Source organism: Colletotrichum chrysophilum, assembly GCF_026319265.1.
Source record: "Colletotrichum chrysophilum strain AFK26 chromosome Unknown scaffold_128, whole genome shotgun sequence".
NCBI lineage: Eukaryota > Fungi > Ascomycota > Sordariomycetes > Glomerellales > Glomerellaceae > Colletotrichum > Colletotrichum chrysophilum.
Genome location: NW_026517415.1, coordinates 78,932 through 96,121, shown reverse-complemented (window position 1 = coordinate 96,121; position 17,190 = coordinate 78,932). Strand labels below are relative to the sequence as shown.

At 56.5% G+C, this 17,190-nt stretch overlaps 7 protein-coding genes across 7 annotated transcripts; 4 read left to right on the top strand and 3 right to left on the bottom strand.

The window, feature by feature from the left end:
- Positions 1 to 4,406: 4,406 nt before the first annotated feature.
- On the bottom strand, positions 4,407 to 5,040 carry COL26b_011059 (uncharacterized protein; the record flags this gene model as incomplete). Its single annotated transcript, XM_053183739.1, has 2 exons — positions 4,407 to 4,715; positions 4,936 to 5,040. 2 exons carry the CDS (start codon positions 5,038 to 5,040, stop codon positions 4,407 to 4,409), a joined length of 414 nt encoding a protein of 137 aa, XP_053032326.1.
- Positions 5,041 to 10,093: 5,053 nt separating this feature from the next.
- Positions 10,094 to 11,350, bottom strand: COL26b_011058 (uncharacterized protein; the record flags this gene model as incomplete). The annotated part of the gene is made up of 1 exon (XM_053183738.1): positions 10,094 to 11,350. One exon carries the CDS (start codon positions 11,348 to 11,350, stop codon positions 10,094 to 10,096), a length of 1,257 nt encoding a protein of 418 aa, XP_053032325.1.
- Positions 11,351 to 11,373: 23 nt separating this feature from the next.
- COL26b_011057 (uncharacterized protein) lies at positions 11,374 to 12,037 on the bottom strand (the record flags this gene model as incomplete). The annotated part of the gene is made up of 2 exons (XM_053183737.1): positions 11,374 to 11,828; positions 11,890 to 12,037. The coding sequence occupies 2 exons, from the start codon at positions 12,035 to 12,037 to the stop codon at positions 11,374 to 11,376; spliced, it is 603 nt and encodes a 200-aa protein (XP_053032324.1).
- A 288-nt stretch (positions 12,038 to 12,325) lies between these two features.
- Positions 12,326 to 13,779, top strand: COL26b_011056 (uncharacterized protein; the record flags this gene model as incomplete). The annotated part of the gene is made up of 3 exons (XM_053183736.1): positions 12,326 to 12,715; positions 12,765 to 12,833; positions 12,880 to 13,779. The coding sequence occupies 3 exons, from the start codon at positions 12,326 to 12,328 to the stop codon at positions 13,777 to 13,779; spliced, it is 1,359 nt and encodes a 452-aa protein (XP_053032323.1).
- Positions 13,780 to 14,071: 292 nt separating this feature from the next.
- Positions 14,072 to 14,914, top strand: COL26b_011055 (uncharacterized protein; the record flags this gene model as incomplete). The annotated part of the gene is made up of 2 exons (XM_053183735.1): positions 14,072 to 14,426; positions 14,571 to 14,914. 2 exons carry the CDS (start codon positions 14,072 to 14,074, stop codon positions 14,912 to 14,914), a joined length of 699 nt encoding a protein of 232 aa, XP_053032322.1.
- A 230-nt stretch (positions 14,915 to 15,144) lies between these two features.
- On the top strand, positions 15,145 to 15,957 carry COL26b_011054 (uncharacterized protein; the record flags this gene model as incomplete). The annotated part of the gene is made up of 1 exon (XM_053183734.1): positions 15,145 to 15,957. The coding sequence occupies one exon, from the start codon at positions 15,145 to 15,147 to the stop codon at positions 15,955 to 15,957; it is 813 nt and encodes a 270-aa protein (XP_053032321.1).
- Positions 15,958 to 16,055: 98 nt separating this feature from the next.
- Positions 16,056 to 17,099, top strand: COL26b_011053 (uncharacterized protein; the record flags this gene model as incomplete). The annotated part of the gene is made up of 2 exons (XM_053183733.1): positions 16,056 to 16,609; positions 16,679 to 17,099. The coding sequence occupies 2 exons, from the start codon at positions 16,056 to 16,058 to the stop codon at positions 17,097 to 17,099; spliced, it is 975 nt and encodes a 324-aa protein (XP_053032320.1).
- Positions 17,100 to 17,190: the final 91 nt, after the last annotated feature.

The window sequence follows — 17,190 nt, the reverse complement described above, 5'->3', positions numbered from 1 at the left end:
TATTCGAGAATGGCGAGATCTTGATAGGCAATGAGTCTTTCTTGCGTCTCAAGCGCGACACCTTTTGCTGGAGGAGAAGATCAACCCGTAGGTAGTTGGGCACGGCAGGCACAACGAGAATCTGGATCTCCTTCAGTGCACCTTGAGGGCCTGGATGAGACGTCATGTCGTGGTTTGTAAAGGTCACGCAAGGCAATCACAGGCTGCAGGGCTTTCAGATTCATCCCCTCCTCAGTCACAATGAAGCCCACCAAGCCCACCAAGCCCAGCGGCCCCTCTGGCCACCAAGAAACGAGACCGACCCACACCAAAGTACCCTTCCTCGCACCCTTCACTCTGATTTCCACCCCTCTTATGCGTGGCTCCTTTCAAACCCGCCATTATCAACACTCGAAAGCTACTCTGGTCATGTTTGAATTGTAGCGGTACCGCAGGTCATACCAATTTATCCACGGCACAGACATTGCCGTTTCCACCGCTCAACCTCAAGGAGGACGCCAGACAGGCTGACCAGCGAAAACGCAGCAAACGATGTCGGCGCGTGGCTTGTTCAGACGCGGAGGGTGGCTTGTCCTGGTGCGATGGGGTACTGTGCGACCGGACCGGTGGACACATCCAAGCGACAGAGCGGACAGAGGAGACTCGGCAACTTTGGGAGGCAGGTCGGACACACTATGTGACCTATCACCATCGCAGTCAGCACAGGCATGCATCCGATGTACAGGATATCCACAAGACTCACCGCACTCGAAAACCAAAAGGTGCAGCGCCGGCTCTTCTTCGCAAAGGGGACATTCTGGAGACTGAGGCGGGTAGGCCAGGATGCAACGTTGGCTTTTATGGCAGCACTTGGCGCCCCGGGCGCAGGCCCCACATGCCATCTGCCAGTGAGCCAACGGTCAGCATTGCAATGGTGCGTGGCGAGAACGAGGTCTTGCTCACATGGAAACACTCGGTAAAAAGATACTTCTTCTCGACAGAGCTGCTGCAGAGGCATCCGCCACCCGCCATGGTACGGGACATTCCTGAGTGGGACAGAGTATAAAGGCTGCTGGGTCCCGGACTGGGCCGAATGGCGCGTGAAGAAAGGAACTCTACCTCATCCTCCTCATCATCCTGTCGGGCGTCTGCAGCTTGATTGGCACTGGAAGAGGGCAATCGCCGCCAACTGATGATATGGACGTCGTCATTATCGTCGTCGGCCTCACGGCCTGGGCCTTCAGCGGGTCTGTTGGCGTTGTTGGACATGATGCAAGGCGCGCGCGCTTTTGGGACTTTCGAAAGATTCAAATTGAAATGCGGCTTCGGAACTCTGAAGCCAGTAATAGAAAACCGGAAACCACCGAAGCGGACGTCGACGGCGTAGGTTGCAATCTTTCAATCCAAAGGCAAACGGCGTCAAAGCAAACGACAAAAAACGAGGTTGCTCCGGGCAGTGTCGCGCTAACCAGATTCGGATGGTGCCATCTGATCTGATCTGATCTATGAAAATCTCATCGGCCCGGCCCGAAGGAATTCTCCGAACCTGTGTGCGTCTGACAAGGCACGTACCGACGCACCACCGGGCCCGTCGCCCACCACAAGGTGCCAATCACACACGTTGGCTTTCTGACTGCCTGACCTGCATGTCCCAACTTCAAGGGCAAAATCGGCACGTACCGACAAGCCGCAGGCTTTCGCAGCATTGGCAGTTGCAGCCCCTTCCGCTGCGCTCCATACCTGTATTCCGCCCTGAAATCCGCGTCCTGCCCTGCTGAAAAATCGGCACCGAGCCACCAAAATGGAGCAACAAAGTCCACTCTTGATTGACACCTACGAAGACAAATGACAAGCGGCCAGGACCAGCTTGCAAGGGGGGCTGGCATCAGAATTTACTAATCAATAGACTCACAAGCGTACACAAAATGGCTCTGAAAGCTCCTCGAATAGCGAGGCTGTGTCGCAGGGACTCATCCACCAGAGACCTCACGTTCTAGTGGACCAGAGGGGTGCGCGAAGTACGTGTGAAACTTCGAAAAGTCGATTTCAAGGTCTCACCACCCGTTTCCCGTCTGTTCCGATTCGTGTATCAACTCCATGGCGGACGCCGTTCTCATGCGCTGCCCCAAACGGGCGTGATCCGGGGGAGGAGAGTCTTCATCCGAAACAAGAAAAGCCAGAGGTAGAGAAAGAAGAAAACTCAAAGCAGACGTAGATGAAGCCATTTCGAGCAACGAAGCCCACATCATTAATCTGGACTTCATGGATCGTGATTCAATGTGGCTTGCATTCGACTAGTCCCGATTTGAGACTCTCAGCCAGATTAGTTCTTCAACACCTTCTACTCGGCGAAGGGCATTGCGAAAGTCGTGCATCCGCTCCAAACCTGTAGCAAGTGCCACCCCCAAAAGCATCTCGCATCTCTCAGACACGTATTTGGCAAAGCGGCTGAAGGAGTTCATCTCGAGGCTAGGTCTCCTCGAAGCTCTGACGATTCAGCTCGTTGAGACTGGAGGTAATACCCCCCTTGACCCCTTGAGTCTTTTTCTGGTGGCATAAGGGTTTGTGCTACGAGTAAATGTATTATATGGACGGTCGGCTGTCGCTCTTCTCTACATTTACTGTCTCTCTCTGTGGTGTTTGAAACCGTCTGAACACGCATGCGGTGACTGGTAGCAATGGGCCCGCACAAAGTTACCTTCGCATCTCAAACGCGTGTTATCAGGTACTTCATGGCATTGACGCACCCCAGGAAGCAAAACAGTCAGTTTCTGGCAATCATAGAGCTTTTTCTGGCAAATCTCAGCTGAGTTAGCTCACTTCATGCGCGATGCTGCGCAATGTGCTGCACCACAGTAGCTTGCTTGTCTCTGAAGAGCGAGGTGACCTGCCTTGTTTGTAGCGATTTGGAAACTGAATGACGAGGGAGAGACGGTGAATGAATGCTCTGAGCATCAGAGCGAAAGCTACTTCTGAAGGGTCCATGTCCCCAAGCCACTTTGCGCAGCTAATATCATGTTTAGCGCTGATTCTTTGGCCATGATCTTGACAACAAGGTTGGTGAGGTTGCGCAATGCTGACTCCAAAGCAGCCTTGGTCTCACCCCTTGTTTGGATTGAGATTTCTTCGCCGCTGTCGGTCGCCGTACACGAACTACCCATTAAAGCTTGCTGTAATAAACGGGATGGCACAGGCTGCCTGAAACTTATTGCCATCATCTTTCCTCCAATATCCCGACCGTCTTTGTTCGGTTTCCCAACGCCAGAATCCCAAGTTTCCCTCCAACACACCTTAGTCCTAGATGCCTGATGGCAGGCACAGAGATAACATGACTCCTCCTGACTCCGCCGGCATGCCCAAGATGAAGAAGACCGTATCTCAAGTCTCTTGTATCCAACCGCTTGCCTGTTTCCCCTGCATCAAGCGGGACCAAGGTGAGTCCAAGCATGCACAGTTTCATGCCACAACCAGCGTCCGTCACTTTAACTCGTGCTTTATGAGGCTGAGCTTTGCGGTAAAGTGCACCGAAACCAAGCCCAGCACAGCCCCTACGAGGAAGCTGCCCCGATGCAGATAACATCATCATCATAAGCAATACTTCTGCTCGAAACCAATATAGACTGGAACAACTCATGGTCAACAACCCGTACAGACAGGGGAAAAGCCCGACGCAAAGAAATAGATTGCGAGAGTAACCCACATGCAAAGATGCGAGAGCGTAAATGAGTTAGTGGACAAGGACTCTGTAATATTAAACACAAAATAATGTTGCTTACTTGCTCGCTTGTGTTGTGGGATCTCCGGTTGCTTCGGCCGGGCAAACGGGCGGATCGAGCCAAGACCGACTTCACGCCGTGTTGCCAAGAACCAGAGCGTGCCAATCGTCATCAAGACAGGCCGAATGTCCAGTCATTTCTGAGACCATTTCTTGCAGGCATGCTTCTGCATCTGTTGTACAACGTGGCACATTCATTTCGGTCGGTGTCAGTGGGAACACTTTTTCGCGAGCAGACATCATCACGGAGCCCATCACGGAACAGCCAGCATTCACGTCGCATCGCGGGGCCAAGGGAGTTGCAGCTAGCCATGCATGCTGGTCCTCTCCCACGCATCCCTGTCCGAAACGAGCGCCGATACCACGCAACTTGAGCCAACGCGGTGCCGCTGCTCAACGATAGCCTCGACTCCCTGAGCCGGCATCTGAGGACTTGCCAGAGCGGCGGCTGCGTCAGACCTGGCAGTCACTGGTGAAAAAAGTATCGGTGATCCATGGGTGCGTTGCGATTCTGGTTCATTCATTCTGTTCCACCTGGCTACGAATTCCTGAGACTAAACCATCTTGATACATTGGCAATGCCCTGTCACCCTTGTCGTAAAGTGCAACGTGTGGTGCGCAGCTCCCGTCCTCATGCCAGCACCTCGACAAACTATTTCGGCGTGCTGAAAAACGCGGTGGGCCAGGAACGGTCAATTGAGCCTTCTTGGGACTTCTTGGTAGCATGGTAGGTCTCGGGATCGAAATCGTAGATTGGTGCCCCGAGGCGACGAAGGGAGTGAATGACCTGGAGCCGTTTCAGCGTGAGATTCCAGTTGGCAGTTGGCCCTCGGAGGGGTGGTGGTCTGGCGAGAACCGCAGGCGGAGGCCAAAGGTGGGAGGAACTCACGTCGTGAATGGTGATGGTCTTCGCACCGCGGTATTCCACGTATGTGACATAATAGCCACCGGTGATCTGGCACTACGTCAGTAAAGCTAGACATGAAGAACGTTCGTGGTTTGACACGTACAATGGTCGAAGATGGTGATATTCTTGGCCCCGCGGTACTCAACATTGCCCGGATAGCCAACTGACACTGCCCGGCTAGCAAAACGCTTCGACATATGTGATGCAGTCACGAATGATCTGGAATAGCGTCAGTCTAGATGGTCATAAAGAACGTTCGTGATTTGGCACGTACACCCGTGAGTCGATCCTTCAGAGCGGTGCGTGCATGGTCGTAGATTGCTGGACCAGGTCCTCGACACTTGAGTGTCGCGGTGCCACGCCATGATGATCCACGCATTTTGGGGATGCGATGGTTCAGTCCCAAACTTCCAGATCGATGTTGAAGGGCTGTAACAGACCTCGACACCCGTTCGTAGCGTGAAAACGAGGCAGTCCTCCCTGCATCAAGGTTAGAGTGTTTCCCATATGCGGAGCGAGAGGACGCACCCAGATCCAGCGCCAGATACAGGAAGAGGACTGACCTAGGTAGAGCGGAATCGACTTCCAGAAAGGTTGGGGTTTGGAAACACCAACCTTGGAGAAGTTGGTCGAGGCTTCGATGTCGCTCTGTTCCATGTGGGTGTTGGGTCTTGTTGTGAAGTGATCTTGAATGCGTGCCTGATGAGCGTCCTCTGTGGAACGTGGTCTGGGTGGGAGGTAAGTAGCCCTGTGAGGTGTAGTTTGGTCTGCAAATACCTTAGATTGCATCGGCCTCGTAACAATGTCGGCAGCAACCCATTGGCTGCCCCCGAAGATCGCTCATGCTGAGCATCCTGATGGAACTGGCTGGCATGGCGGTCGAGGATCGGAAAGGGACTCGTTCCAACGGCGACATCCAGAAGGATGGAGAATTCTGCGGTGCGGACTTCGTGCAAAGAGCCGCCTCGAAATGAACAGCTGAGAGGCGAGATGACGCACTGGAGTTGAGATCGATGCTTGTTTGACGAGAAGAGGGAACCGAGACACGGCGAGGGGTATGTTGGAAATGGTCGTTCAGGCGAGAGGATTTGGTTTTGCAAGGCAAGAATACTCGAGCGAGGGGGACGAGGGAAAGCGACGTGGAAGGGTAGAAAACCCCAACAGAGAAAGGACCTTCTCGGCTCTCACATATTTCCCCGTCAGAGTCATGCGGCAGTCATAAAGATGTGCTCGCGGGCGGTAACCTGCCGAAGGTATGAAAAGAAAGTTAGAAGGAAAGAAGGAGAGGGTCAAGGCATCGACGTGGAAGCAAGAGACAACGACCCACGGAGGAAGTAGGGAAAACAGACAACACTTGAAGGCAGCACCTTCCCAGCCCGCCTGGGAAAGTGCGAAGAGGGAAAGCGGGCGGGCCAGTCGCGAAAAGACACAAATCACTTGGAAGGTGCTGCACAAAATTCAATGGTGGCAGCTGGCACCAATTTCTCCTGCCGACTTTTCGTCAGCACTTCTCTCCACTGCCACCCGCACCCACTGTCACCCACCCGTAAGTTCTGCTTCGCACGATGCACCCGCAGCTTGTACAGTGGTGGCTTTGGTAAGGTTGAAGAAGCAGAATTCCCGTCTCGATTCATCTTCTTTTTTGGAGTTTTCGCGTCAGAGAGTAGGATTACACGCATCGTGGATTGAATAATTAGGCACCAAAGCAATGACTTCCCCCTCATGTCCGCGGACCAATTCCATCCATCTCCCCAAATACTCAACGCCAGCCACCTCAAGCTTGTCCACATCCACAGCCTTCCGCTATTCTCAAATGCTAGTCCTTCAACCCTCATCAGGCTGTTGAGACGAGCAAGCTGCTCCCCAGGAGGCGCATCTAAAGCTCTGGTCAGCGTCCAGGAACACCGATCCCGATCAGCAACGGCACAAACCTGTTCAGGAAAACCGCAGGAATCGCAGGCATAGACTTTCTGTTCTCGTCCCCTTCACCTTGAGTCTTCTTCGTCGTAAACCGTTGCACTGGAATTGCAACAGTCTCATCGCCTTCTGGCGCATCTGAATCTTTCTTCTTCCTCCGTTTGGGGGCGGCTTTGAGGCTACCAGCAGCCATCCCTCTTTCTGTTTCGCCGGACTCCCATGGGTCTGTTTCTTCCGCCTCTTTGTCAGGGGAACATCGCGAAGCTCGTCCGCAGGAGTTGAGTCCGAACGGGGGCTGATTCGTCATGCATTGCTTGTGCCGAGGGGTCTGGAGGGGCTGGTTCTGAGTTTGGGCATCTGCACAAGAGATGGGTCAGAGAAATGGAACTCAAAGGTCTGGAAAGGTGCAAAATACCACCATGTCGTCAGTCCTTGGGGTTGTTAACGAGATTGACGGTGCGTAGTAGTCGAGGGGACTGGGAGGATGTCGTCTGGTTGGGATGGATGGACGGATTAAGTCTGATGGACTGCACCGCTTTATTTAAGCGGCGAGAGATCTTGGCAGAGGGGAGAAGGAAAGCCACTGACCTATCAAATGGACCATGCGACCGATGGCCCAGGACTTGGAGCTTGTTGGGCAAGAGCATGAAACGGCAGAGAGGACCTGAAGAGCTGCGACCTCATGGCTTGGCTGGGCAGGTACAGAAATGCCTGCCTGCCTTTTGAGAACCAGCCAGTCTCACTCAGAAACAGCAAGTACAACACAGCTGCACCTGTACAAGCACCTGCCCAAGTATAAAATTAATGCACATGTCCAACTGACTCTGATCTGCCGGTCATCTCAACGGCAGTGCCTTCAACCGGACCGCTGATTCAAGAGGCATGCATGATGCGTGCCGTTCTCGCCTTAGCTTATGAACCTTGGAACCTCGTTTCAACCAAGGCCTAGTCCTCAGCGCAAGCTCACAAGCCTCCTCAGCATCGATGCTGCCTTGCTGTCCGACCTTGAGAGGCACATCATCCACATCGAAAGTCGCTGTCGACCTCGCGTAAAAAGGATTCGTTTCAGCCGCCCACGAACTCATACCCAAGGAAGTGCAATCAAACGCCGGGCTGGAGCGTGAGGATGTCTTCACAGCTAGACGCGCCATCACAGCGAACATGATCCCAAAGTTCATGGAAATGTTGGTGTTTCTCAGGGCAGCGTTAGAACGACTTTGCTTCATTAATCCCTACGGAGGCCTCCCTCAGTGTCCGCCTTCCTCCTTGCCTCAAGCTTATGTCCATACTTTCAAAGATGGTCCAGCGGAAAGTGACCTGCCCCAAGTGCTGGCCGGCATTAACTTCCCGATCATCCGGACTTTCAGGTCACGCCTCCCCCCGCCTTCCCTTCTAAACCACCGCCTGCTCTTCGTCAAGTGCGCCTTCAGAAAGCCCTGGCTTCTGTCATCGGTCCAGTCTGCCACCCTGAAACTTCCATTTTGCCAGCCCGCGATCACCTCTTTCGGAGGCTATGGTAACTACCCGTCAAAAAAGACTCACAATGAAAGAGAGGCAGAATCCAGCGAGGAGTATGACTTGCGCATGGGCAAGCTGATGAGCAACCAGCCGATACGGATTCCGGTGCCAACGAGACGGGACAACGACCGCAACGCCCAGATTCAGGCCGAGGCTGTCGGGCGGACTGCGATGTTGACATCACAGGTTTCACACGTCCATCCGGGCGAGCCAGCCGATGAGCATCAAGGCCGATGGCGTTAACGTCATCAGCACCAGGACGGTCGCGAACGGCATCATGTCCATCAGCAAGGTGCAGAGACATAGTCAAGGGGGCACAACTCGTCAGGCACCCGCTTGCAACATAATCAGAAGCCACAGAGTAATCCCAATTTGGCACAGAATACAAATCATCAGTGTCGGAATCAGCAACGGGAAGAGAATATCATGAGTTTCGCAGATAATGGCAACCGAAGACTCGTCGCTAATTGGGCTGGCTGTCAGGTCAGATCGCGCGGGTGGAGTTGTGGAGCGAAACTGTTGATGCCTGCGATGAGGCGAAGCGTGACCGCGATCACCAGGTGCTCTTGCGTGAATCTGAGTCGGCTGATTTGGCCACAGAGGTAACTTTGACTTGACTGCTACCTCATATGCAATTTGAATCATGAAGAGAAACGGTCAGAAGACTGGGATGTTATGATAGCAGTGTGGAACAACAGGCGTTTGTTGCAGACGGACCCAGTCGAACATGTGCCCGCACCACTCCCATACAAATTGACGATAAGAAGAGGAATTCGACTAGGATACCTGAAGAACAGACATGGATACAGAGTCAGAAGTTGGGATACGCCATCTCATAAGGTGCCTCGGCGCGATACGTTCAGGGGGAAACTTGCTGCGAACCCCTTGACCGGTTTGATTGGCCGCTCACTCAGGAAGTGGGGTTTGGGGTTGGAAATTCCGGCGTCAGAAGCTTGGGCCAGTGCGACCACCGCAGCTCGTACGTACCTTGGTGATGTCTTGATCTCTCGAAGTCAGAAGGGTATGACTTTCCAGGGTGACACTGGAACGAGCAGTACTTGTATGGTAAGGGAGGCGAGAAAGGTTAGCAAGTGTATGTGCACTCCATTCTGGATGCGAGTTCCTCGTCGATGGCAAATTCGAAAACGTTGTTGATTGTCACTCTCTTGAGAGCAACTCGTCTTTAGCGCCTTGGTGCACTGCTAGCTACCTGGCGGCTTCCACCATGTAGGTACCTGTAGCGATACGTACCTTTCAGTGGGTAGGTGCACTGTAGCTACGCAGCATGCCTGTCCGTAGCGCATTTCTGGCTACCAGTCCACGCCACTGATTGGCCCATGCATAATGAGGTGGCTTCCAGGTTCTGCCTCCCCACTGAACTTTCAGCGACCACCTGCATTCCAAAGCTGAAATCGGCATGTGGCCACTGAGGGCGCCAACCACCCGCCACTGCTGCAGCTTGTAGCCGCCCGGGCAGCCGTCCCTAAAGGTCGCGTCGCGTCACACTAACACGCCACGACTGCAACATCAAATCCATCAACCCGGATGCAAAACCCATTCTTCTTCTCTAACATTCCGCTCATTTCCACTGAGTTGCTAGCTTGGCCCATTCATCCTGCCGTTCTCGCTCAAATTAGTTCTTGACTGCGATGCGACGGCGCTCCCACGCTCCCACGCATGACGATGTCGCCGGCTTTCGACACAACGGAGCAACGCCGTACGCCGGAAGCTCAGTTGGTAGCCTGGGATGTATGCAGCCTCCCGAAATGCCAGACTCGACCTCTTTCTCGACAACTGCGCAAATCCCGATCCATGAAGCTGATGCAAGTGCTTCGCGATATCATCCAAGTCAGACGTTGGTTTTGAGTTGGTGGCGCATTTGCCTTAGCGTTTGAACACACGACTTCAAGCCACATTACATAAGCAGATTTCCACACGGCAATATCCAAAGACCAACTCCTCTACCCATGATCTAATCCAAGACGAACGAAACACCATTACTCCCCATTCCAGGCATCCCACGCCTTCTTCACAACTCTCTCAAACTCCACCGCCAGCTCCTTCAGCTCCTCCTCCCACCTCATGAGATCCGCGCCCGTCGCCCAGCCGCCCTTCTCCCGCGCCTCCTCTTCCACGCCGCGCACCGCCCTCGCCAGCTCGACCAACCCGGGCACAACACCCCTGTTCAACCGTCCCCGCAACTCTCTCAATTGCTTCATCTCGGCTCCGGCTGCCTCGCACGCGATCCCTGCCACGGCCCCCTGCGCCTCCACCACAGCCAACACCTCCCCGGTCCTTGTGTCTGCATCTCCATCCCCCACCCCGCGCAGCGCCTTCTCCTTCTTCCCCAGCGCCTTCTTCCACCCGCACGTCGCCTCCACCGGCCCGAACGTCTCCTCCACCGGCCCGAACGTCTCCTCCACCTTACCCGGCTCCAGCTGCTCCACGAGGTCTCTGAAGGTGCGCAGCGCGCCGTCAAACACAATTTTCAATCTGCCGATCCGCGCGCAGGCAGCCGAGGCGGGTGTGTTGAGTTTGCCGACGTGGAACCACCTCACCTTCCCCGCGCTCTTTTCCCTCGCGATGTTCCGGGCCGCGCGCTGGTTCGACGACACAGCGCCCAGGGCGGTGCGGACGGCACCCTCAAAAGCTGTGAGGTGCGCGGCGGCGGACGGCGGGAGTGGGGTGAAGTCTGTTGCGTGGGAGGCCCAGGCGGCGAGGTTCGGGAGGGCGTCGCCGTAGCGTGGAACGGGAGGCGCGGGCGCGATGGGGTAGGACAGAGGCTCCTCGGAGGCTTGGGACGGGCAGAGGTTCTTGAGGGCGAAGTTGGACACGGCGGAGGCGATGGATACGTCGTGGGTGTCGGTCTGGAGGGTTTGGATGGTGGTGCAGAGGGTGGCGTGGAGAGTGTTGAGGGCGGGGGCGAAGAAGTAGAACAGTCCAAAGGGAATGTAGACGATGCGGAAGGTGAGGAGCCAGGTGAACCATGACCAGAGCCATGAGAGGATTGTGGTGATGACGGTGAAGATGACGTTGGTGACAGTGGTGTTGATTCTGAAGGACGTGGTGGTGGAAATGGGGTAACTAACTTGTGTCTTCTCGCCAGACTTTGACACAGACTCCTGCGGGGGAACATCAGAGGCATCCGACACTTGCCTCTCCTTCGCCTCCTTCGCAGCCCTCTGAGCACGAATTTCCGCCCGGAGCCTCTCCTTGCCAGCCTTGTGTGTCGCAAGCTCCTCCTCCGTCATCATCTTTGCAGCAGCAAGTAAGCAAGCTACCGCCACGCCTCGCCGCACTTCTCCTGGAGAAACGCAATCCGATCGCTCGCGCCGCCAGAGAGTGAAGGCTCGAAGAGGTGGTCGTACACGGTGCGCGTGTCCTCGTCAAAGAGGATGGCCGTGACAAGCGCAGTCACGACGGCGTTGTTGTTATGGATTATGTTGTTCTCGTTCGTATCGCGATTGTTGTTATCGGGATTGGAGTTGGAGTTGGAGTTGGAGTTGGAGAAGAAACCCCCGTGAGGAAAGTACTCAATCAACGTGCCCTCGACAGCCAGATAAATCTGGTGCGTGGAGCAGCGCCGGGCGGAGGAAGACTTGGAGCGCGCCGGGGTCGGGGCGCAGGCGGCGGCGATGTGGAGGTATTCGTACAGCGAGGGCGGGCGGTTCGTGGGCACTGCGAAGAGGATTACGGCGTAGGCGCGGCAGATTCGCGTGACGGTTTCGCTTGCTGTTGGACGGTTAGCTGTGGTTGCCTCGAAAGGGCTAACAGAGGGGGGGAAGTGTCTTACATTTGGTGACAGTCTGTGTTGAAGCGGGCTTCTTGATCTCAATCACGAGGGCGGGGGGCGGTGTCGAGCACCAGGTCCAGCCTTGGCAGAGTGAAAAGAGGACGCAGACGGCGACGAAGATGTTGAAGGGGATGCCGTGGGGGAGCATTGTGGTGATGCAGACTGGAGACGCGGCATGACAGAGGGAGTGATGCGCGCATTTGTACTTGAGCTGAGGGTTGCTCGATGGTTAGCGATGGACAAAGAAGACACGAGACACGGGCCGAAACAACATGCGACCCGAAGAAGCCTCGTCACATTTCAGATCTGGTCAAGGCTTTCTCGTCAGCCTCATCCAGACCGGCAAAACAAGAACAGAAAACCAAGAGGATATATCATCCCCCCTTCCAACCCTCACTTCTCACCCCCATATCAGCAAATCTTTGCCTTACCATCGATGGGCCGCCACTTGATCACGCCCAACACCCCCATCCACCTCGCCGAATACCGCGACCACGACCCCCAAACAGACTGGCCCGCCGACGCTCCCCTTCGCAGCACCTTCCGCGTCAATCAACTCGTCACATCGAAACGAAACAGGAGGATGGCCACCGACTACAGCCTGCGCGCGCGGCAGCTCCTGCGCTACGCGGCCGCGGACCCGGCTCAGCCGCATGCCGACACCATCACCAACGAGCACGTGCGCCGCGCGCGTTTCCTGCAACCGCTGTACGACCCTGCCGCAGATGAGGAGGAGGACGAGGAGCGGTGGCCTGCACAGTGGGCGGAGAGCGTGAAGAGCCTGCGGGGGTTTGTGACGTGTAGGCCGTGGAAAGAAGCTACAGAGGTTCGTTTCCCCCTTTTTCCGTGAAAGACAGAATGCTAATGTTGAACAGGGATATCTCGCCATTGTGGAGGAGGAGAAGGAGGATAAGGCGGATGAGAAGGATGTCGCAGCCGCAAAGGTTAGTTCTCTCTCACCTTCACAAAGACAACACTGACATATGTCAGGATCAGGAACAGCCGTCGGCGGAAACCGCTCCAGGACCAGAGCAATCTGACAATGAGGCAGCCCAGGCTGCCGCAGACCTGCTGAACCTCAGCGGCTTGGGCTCAGTCCTGAATCTGAGCGGCATGGGCACCGTTGCTCCGCAAACGACGCCCGTCAAGCCCGCGCCCCCTGCTCCCCGTCGCCCGCGCCACATCCAAACGCAAACGCTGCAGACGCCTGCCATGGCATTGACGGGTGGTAGCTCGCGGCTACCCGTGTCTACTACCCTGCTGCCGGGCGCTAGGCCTTTGATGGCAGGCGGTGGCAGAGGTGCTGCGAAACCTTTGACACCGGGCAGAGAAATTGCGACAACTGACCTATATCTCCCCGTGGGAGAGACGGCAGCCACTGTCACTCACCTGTCCCCTCGCTTGGGAGTCACAGGCAGAGACACAGCTTATCCTTCCCTGAATCCTGGCCTTGGCCAGACCGTCCAAGGCACTGCCACTTTCGACCCGTTGCCTCGGGTTGGAGAGACGCGCAGAGATACCACCAACTCTTCACCAGCAGGCGGCAGATACACTTCACCTAACCCATTCCCTTCCCTTGGACAGACTGCCCCTGTGCCCGGCGCATTCCCTAGTGTTGGAAACACTGCGACTGTGCCAGGCGCATTTCCAGACTTTGGCGAGACTCAAGACACCCCCGCGGCTTTATTCAGCACCAGCCCCAACATGTTCGGCCCAGGCGGTCGGCAGCGCAACCGCGCAAACGGCCTGGGCCGCAGCCGCAGCGTCTCCCCCAAGGGCGGCAACAACCCTGTCATTGGAGGTGGTTTCACGGAGGAAGAGATGGAGCGGTTCCGGGCGTGGGTGGCGCGGGAAGAGCGCAAGAAGGCCAGAGAGGCTGGTGGAAAGTAGATTGCCGTTTGTGTGTTTGTAACTTGCCGTCATCACCACCAGATGTCAGACCTCGGCTGTCGGTGATCACCACCTCAATCATTTCCGCATTCAATCATTCAATCTCGGTCTCATCTAATCTCGGCTTCATCCGCCCGTCATGTGCCAATCCAACTCCGAAACCGTACCCCCTCCTTCCCTCAGTTCTCACTGCCAGTAAGCTAACGCCCTCCAGCAAGTATGCGGCCGACCCCTGAGGAACCTCAAAGCCTCCAACACGCGGCACGTCTGGGGCCCGCGCTGCGCGCGCGCGATGAACCAGCACATCATCCGTCACTCCCTCAACCTGCACAGCTGCCACACGCGGCACATGGACGAGGTTGAAGCGGCGATGCACATGGTGCGCCCCGGCCCCGGCCCCGGCGCCAAGCGGTGGAGCGCCGAGTTCGACCGGCTCATGGTGCCGCGGATGAAGGACGCGCTGCAGGGAAGATTCAGGGAGCTGGGGAAGGCGGGGGTGTGGCGGTATGATGAGGATGGTGAGGTGGTGTATGAGGAGTGGGCGAAGGCGTTTGTGAAGGAGGAGTGGGATGGGGTCAGTTTTTCGAAGGAGGATGCGGAGCGGTTGTTGGCGCTGGATGAGAAGGAGGTTGAGAATGAGAGTGAGAGTGAGAATGGAGATGATGAGGATGAGGATGAGAGAGGCACAGTGCACCCGGAGGACTCGGTCTCGAATGTTTTCATCCTCACCCCACCGCCTACCCCGATCCGATCGTGAGTTGCGCACTGCGCGCAGCTGCCTCCCGTCGCAGAGGAGGAAGAGGAGGAGGAGCAGGATGACGCTGCCGCGGAGCTTGACGCCCTCTCATTCGCCGACCTCCGCAATCTTATGCTCGAAGCAGCCGGCAACTTGTTCGATTTCAAGGTGCACCTCGACTTCCTCGAGCATGGCATTGCGCGCGCCGGCGCCGAAGAGCGGGCGGAGGCCGAGGCGATGCGCGACCGGTGTCTGGAGGAGCTACGGGTACTAGAGGGCGCGCTGGACCGTGCCGCGGTGCGGGAGTTGGAGATCCGGGAGGTGGGCGGGGCGAAGGCGCCGCCGATGGGTGCTATTTGGGAGCGGCTGCTTGGAGGAGTGGTGCGCAATGCAAATTGAGATGACAGGAGGGTTCTGGGAGACGCGTGACGGGACAGTGTCTGTGGGCTTCTTTGTTAGGTGTCTCGTGGGTGGTTCTTGTCTCGGAGAGTGAGATTGGATGGGAAGACGTACGGTATGAAAAGCAGCATAAAGGAGCAGGAGTCTGGAAATACGATGTGCTGCGTTTCTGCATCTATTCTGTCTTTTTTGCAGAAGTCTGTCTAAACAGACTCACCTCCACCGTCACCATGCCAGATTCAGACTCCATCACGTCGCGCGAGATGGCCGAGTACCTCGAGAACAAGCGCGAGTTGAGTGAGAGGGACAGGGAATATCTAGCGCTCGATGCCAAGAAGAACCAGGCCACAGCTGCTCCCGAGGGTGCCAATATCAACGCCTACACCAACTGGGCCACCAACATGAACAACAACACCCTCAGCACCACCAACGCCAACGCCAACGCCGCCAACAATACCGCCATCAACGCCAACAATGCTGATGACGATGACGACAGACGCTCCGTCCTGTCCTCGCGCATCATGCGCTCCGGCCTCACCAACATCGGCCAGCTCGTTCGCAAAGCGCCGGGCTTGCAGTCGGCGCAGGACCGTCAGACGGTGGAAGCGGCGATGCGCGACCCGCGGTACCTTGATTCGTGGCGGGGCACTAAGATGGTGCAGCTTCAGCAGCTGCAGCAGCAGCAGTCGCAGCCACAGCAGCGCCAGCCACAGGGCTTCCAGTATCAGCCACGCCCCTCGGTTCCACTTGCTGAGCCACACCAGCCACAGGCCCCGCCACAGCCAGAACATGATGCGGCGTCAGTCCTCCAGCAATACCAGGATCACCAGCACCAGCACCAACAACTGCCACTGCCACTGTATGCTCCGTTCATTTCGCTGCAGGAAATCGACGCCGAACTAGATCGCGTCCCGCAAGAGCAAAAGGGCCACCTCTTCGAGGCCGTCGACTGCGAGGTGCGCGTCAAGGTGCTGCACTGGCATCGCCACGCGATGATGGAGCGGGAGGCCAACGCGAACACCGCCAAGAACAATAAAGAGTAGATTGTCGTGTTAGGTCAATTGATTGGATCATATGTTTACGGACTCGTTGCCGTGTATGTCGAGGTTTGTGCGCGTCTTTGAGAGTTATGCAGTCCTGAATGCTATTGTTTGCTTTCCCCACCACCCTCGTCCACCCCTACGCCCGCCTCGTCCGCCTCCTCGACACCAACACCCCCGCCACACCTCTCCCCGCCGTGCAACGCGAGTTCACCGAGCTGTGCACCCTCGGACGCGCCCTCGCCATCCCCGCGGGCGTGTGCCATGATATTGTCGATCTGCTGGACGGTACGAGTGTGCACCTCGCGCGCGAGCTGGTAGGCATCCGCGCGCGCGCTGGCCCGGGAAATTTGGTGGGTGCGTTGAGGGATACGGTGCTTCTGATGGCGTGGGGGATCGATAAACAGGTGCAGGAGCAACAGGAACAGGAACAACAGCAGGGGAACGGAGGTGGTGGCGAGGGTGTGTGGAACAGCACAGCCGAGGGCATCTTCCGCGCTGTGACGGCGCAGCTGCCCAACTGGTGGGACGACCATAACGCCCTCGCCGTGCCCTTGCAATCGGCCCTGGAGTCGCTAAGGCAGGCGAGGGGAATGGAAGGGGATGTACTGGGCGCGTTCAAACTCGCCGTTGGCAGCTTGGACCCGAATACCTTGTGAGTCGACTGCAGTCCCTGAACACCCAGGTCTTGAGGACCGCGTTGACTCTGTGACACATCACACAGCCCCGCCGAAGACGTCTTCTACGCATACGACCGCCTCTTCACCCCCCTCCTCCCGCGCCGCGACGCCCTCCTGACCACGCTCGAGTCCGCGACAAGGATGCTGGAGGACGCGGCGGGAAGGGTGTACGACTTCAACGCGACGCTACACGGGATACGGGCGGAGGCGAAGGAGGGGACACGCGGTGCATGTACGTTTGAGGGGCTCGAGGTGTTGCTTGGGCGGGTGAAGGATGCGCTTGCGTTGCTGGACTATGAGTTGGAGGCGGTGGGGGTGAGGCAGAGACAGAGGCTGAGAGATGGTGAGGGTGGGGAGGAAGAGGCGAGGGATGTGGAGGAGCGGAGACCGAGGAGGAGGAGGGAGAGGGAAGAGAGGGACAGGGAAGAGAGGGAGAGGGGGAGGAAGGCGTGGTGGAAGCTGTGAGTTAGATTGTTCAACATTGGGACATACAAACCTTGCATAGAGTGCGTGGGAGACTTAGCGGGCAAACGATGTATTGAAACGACCATGTAGA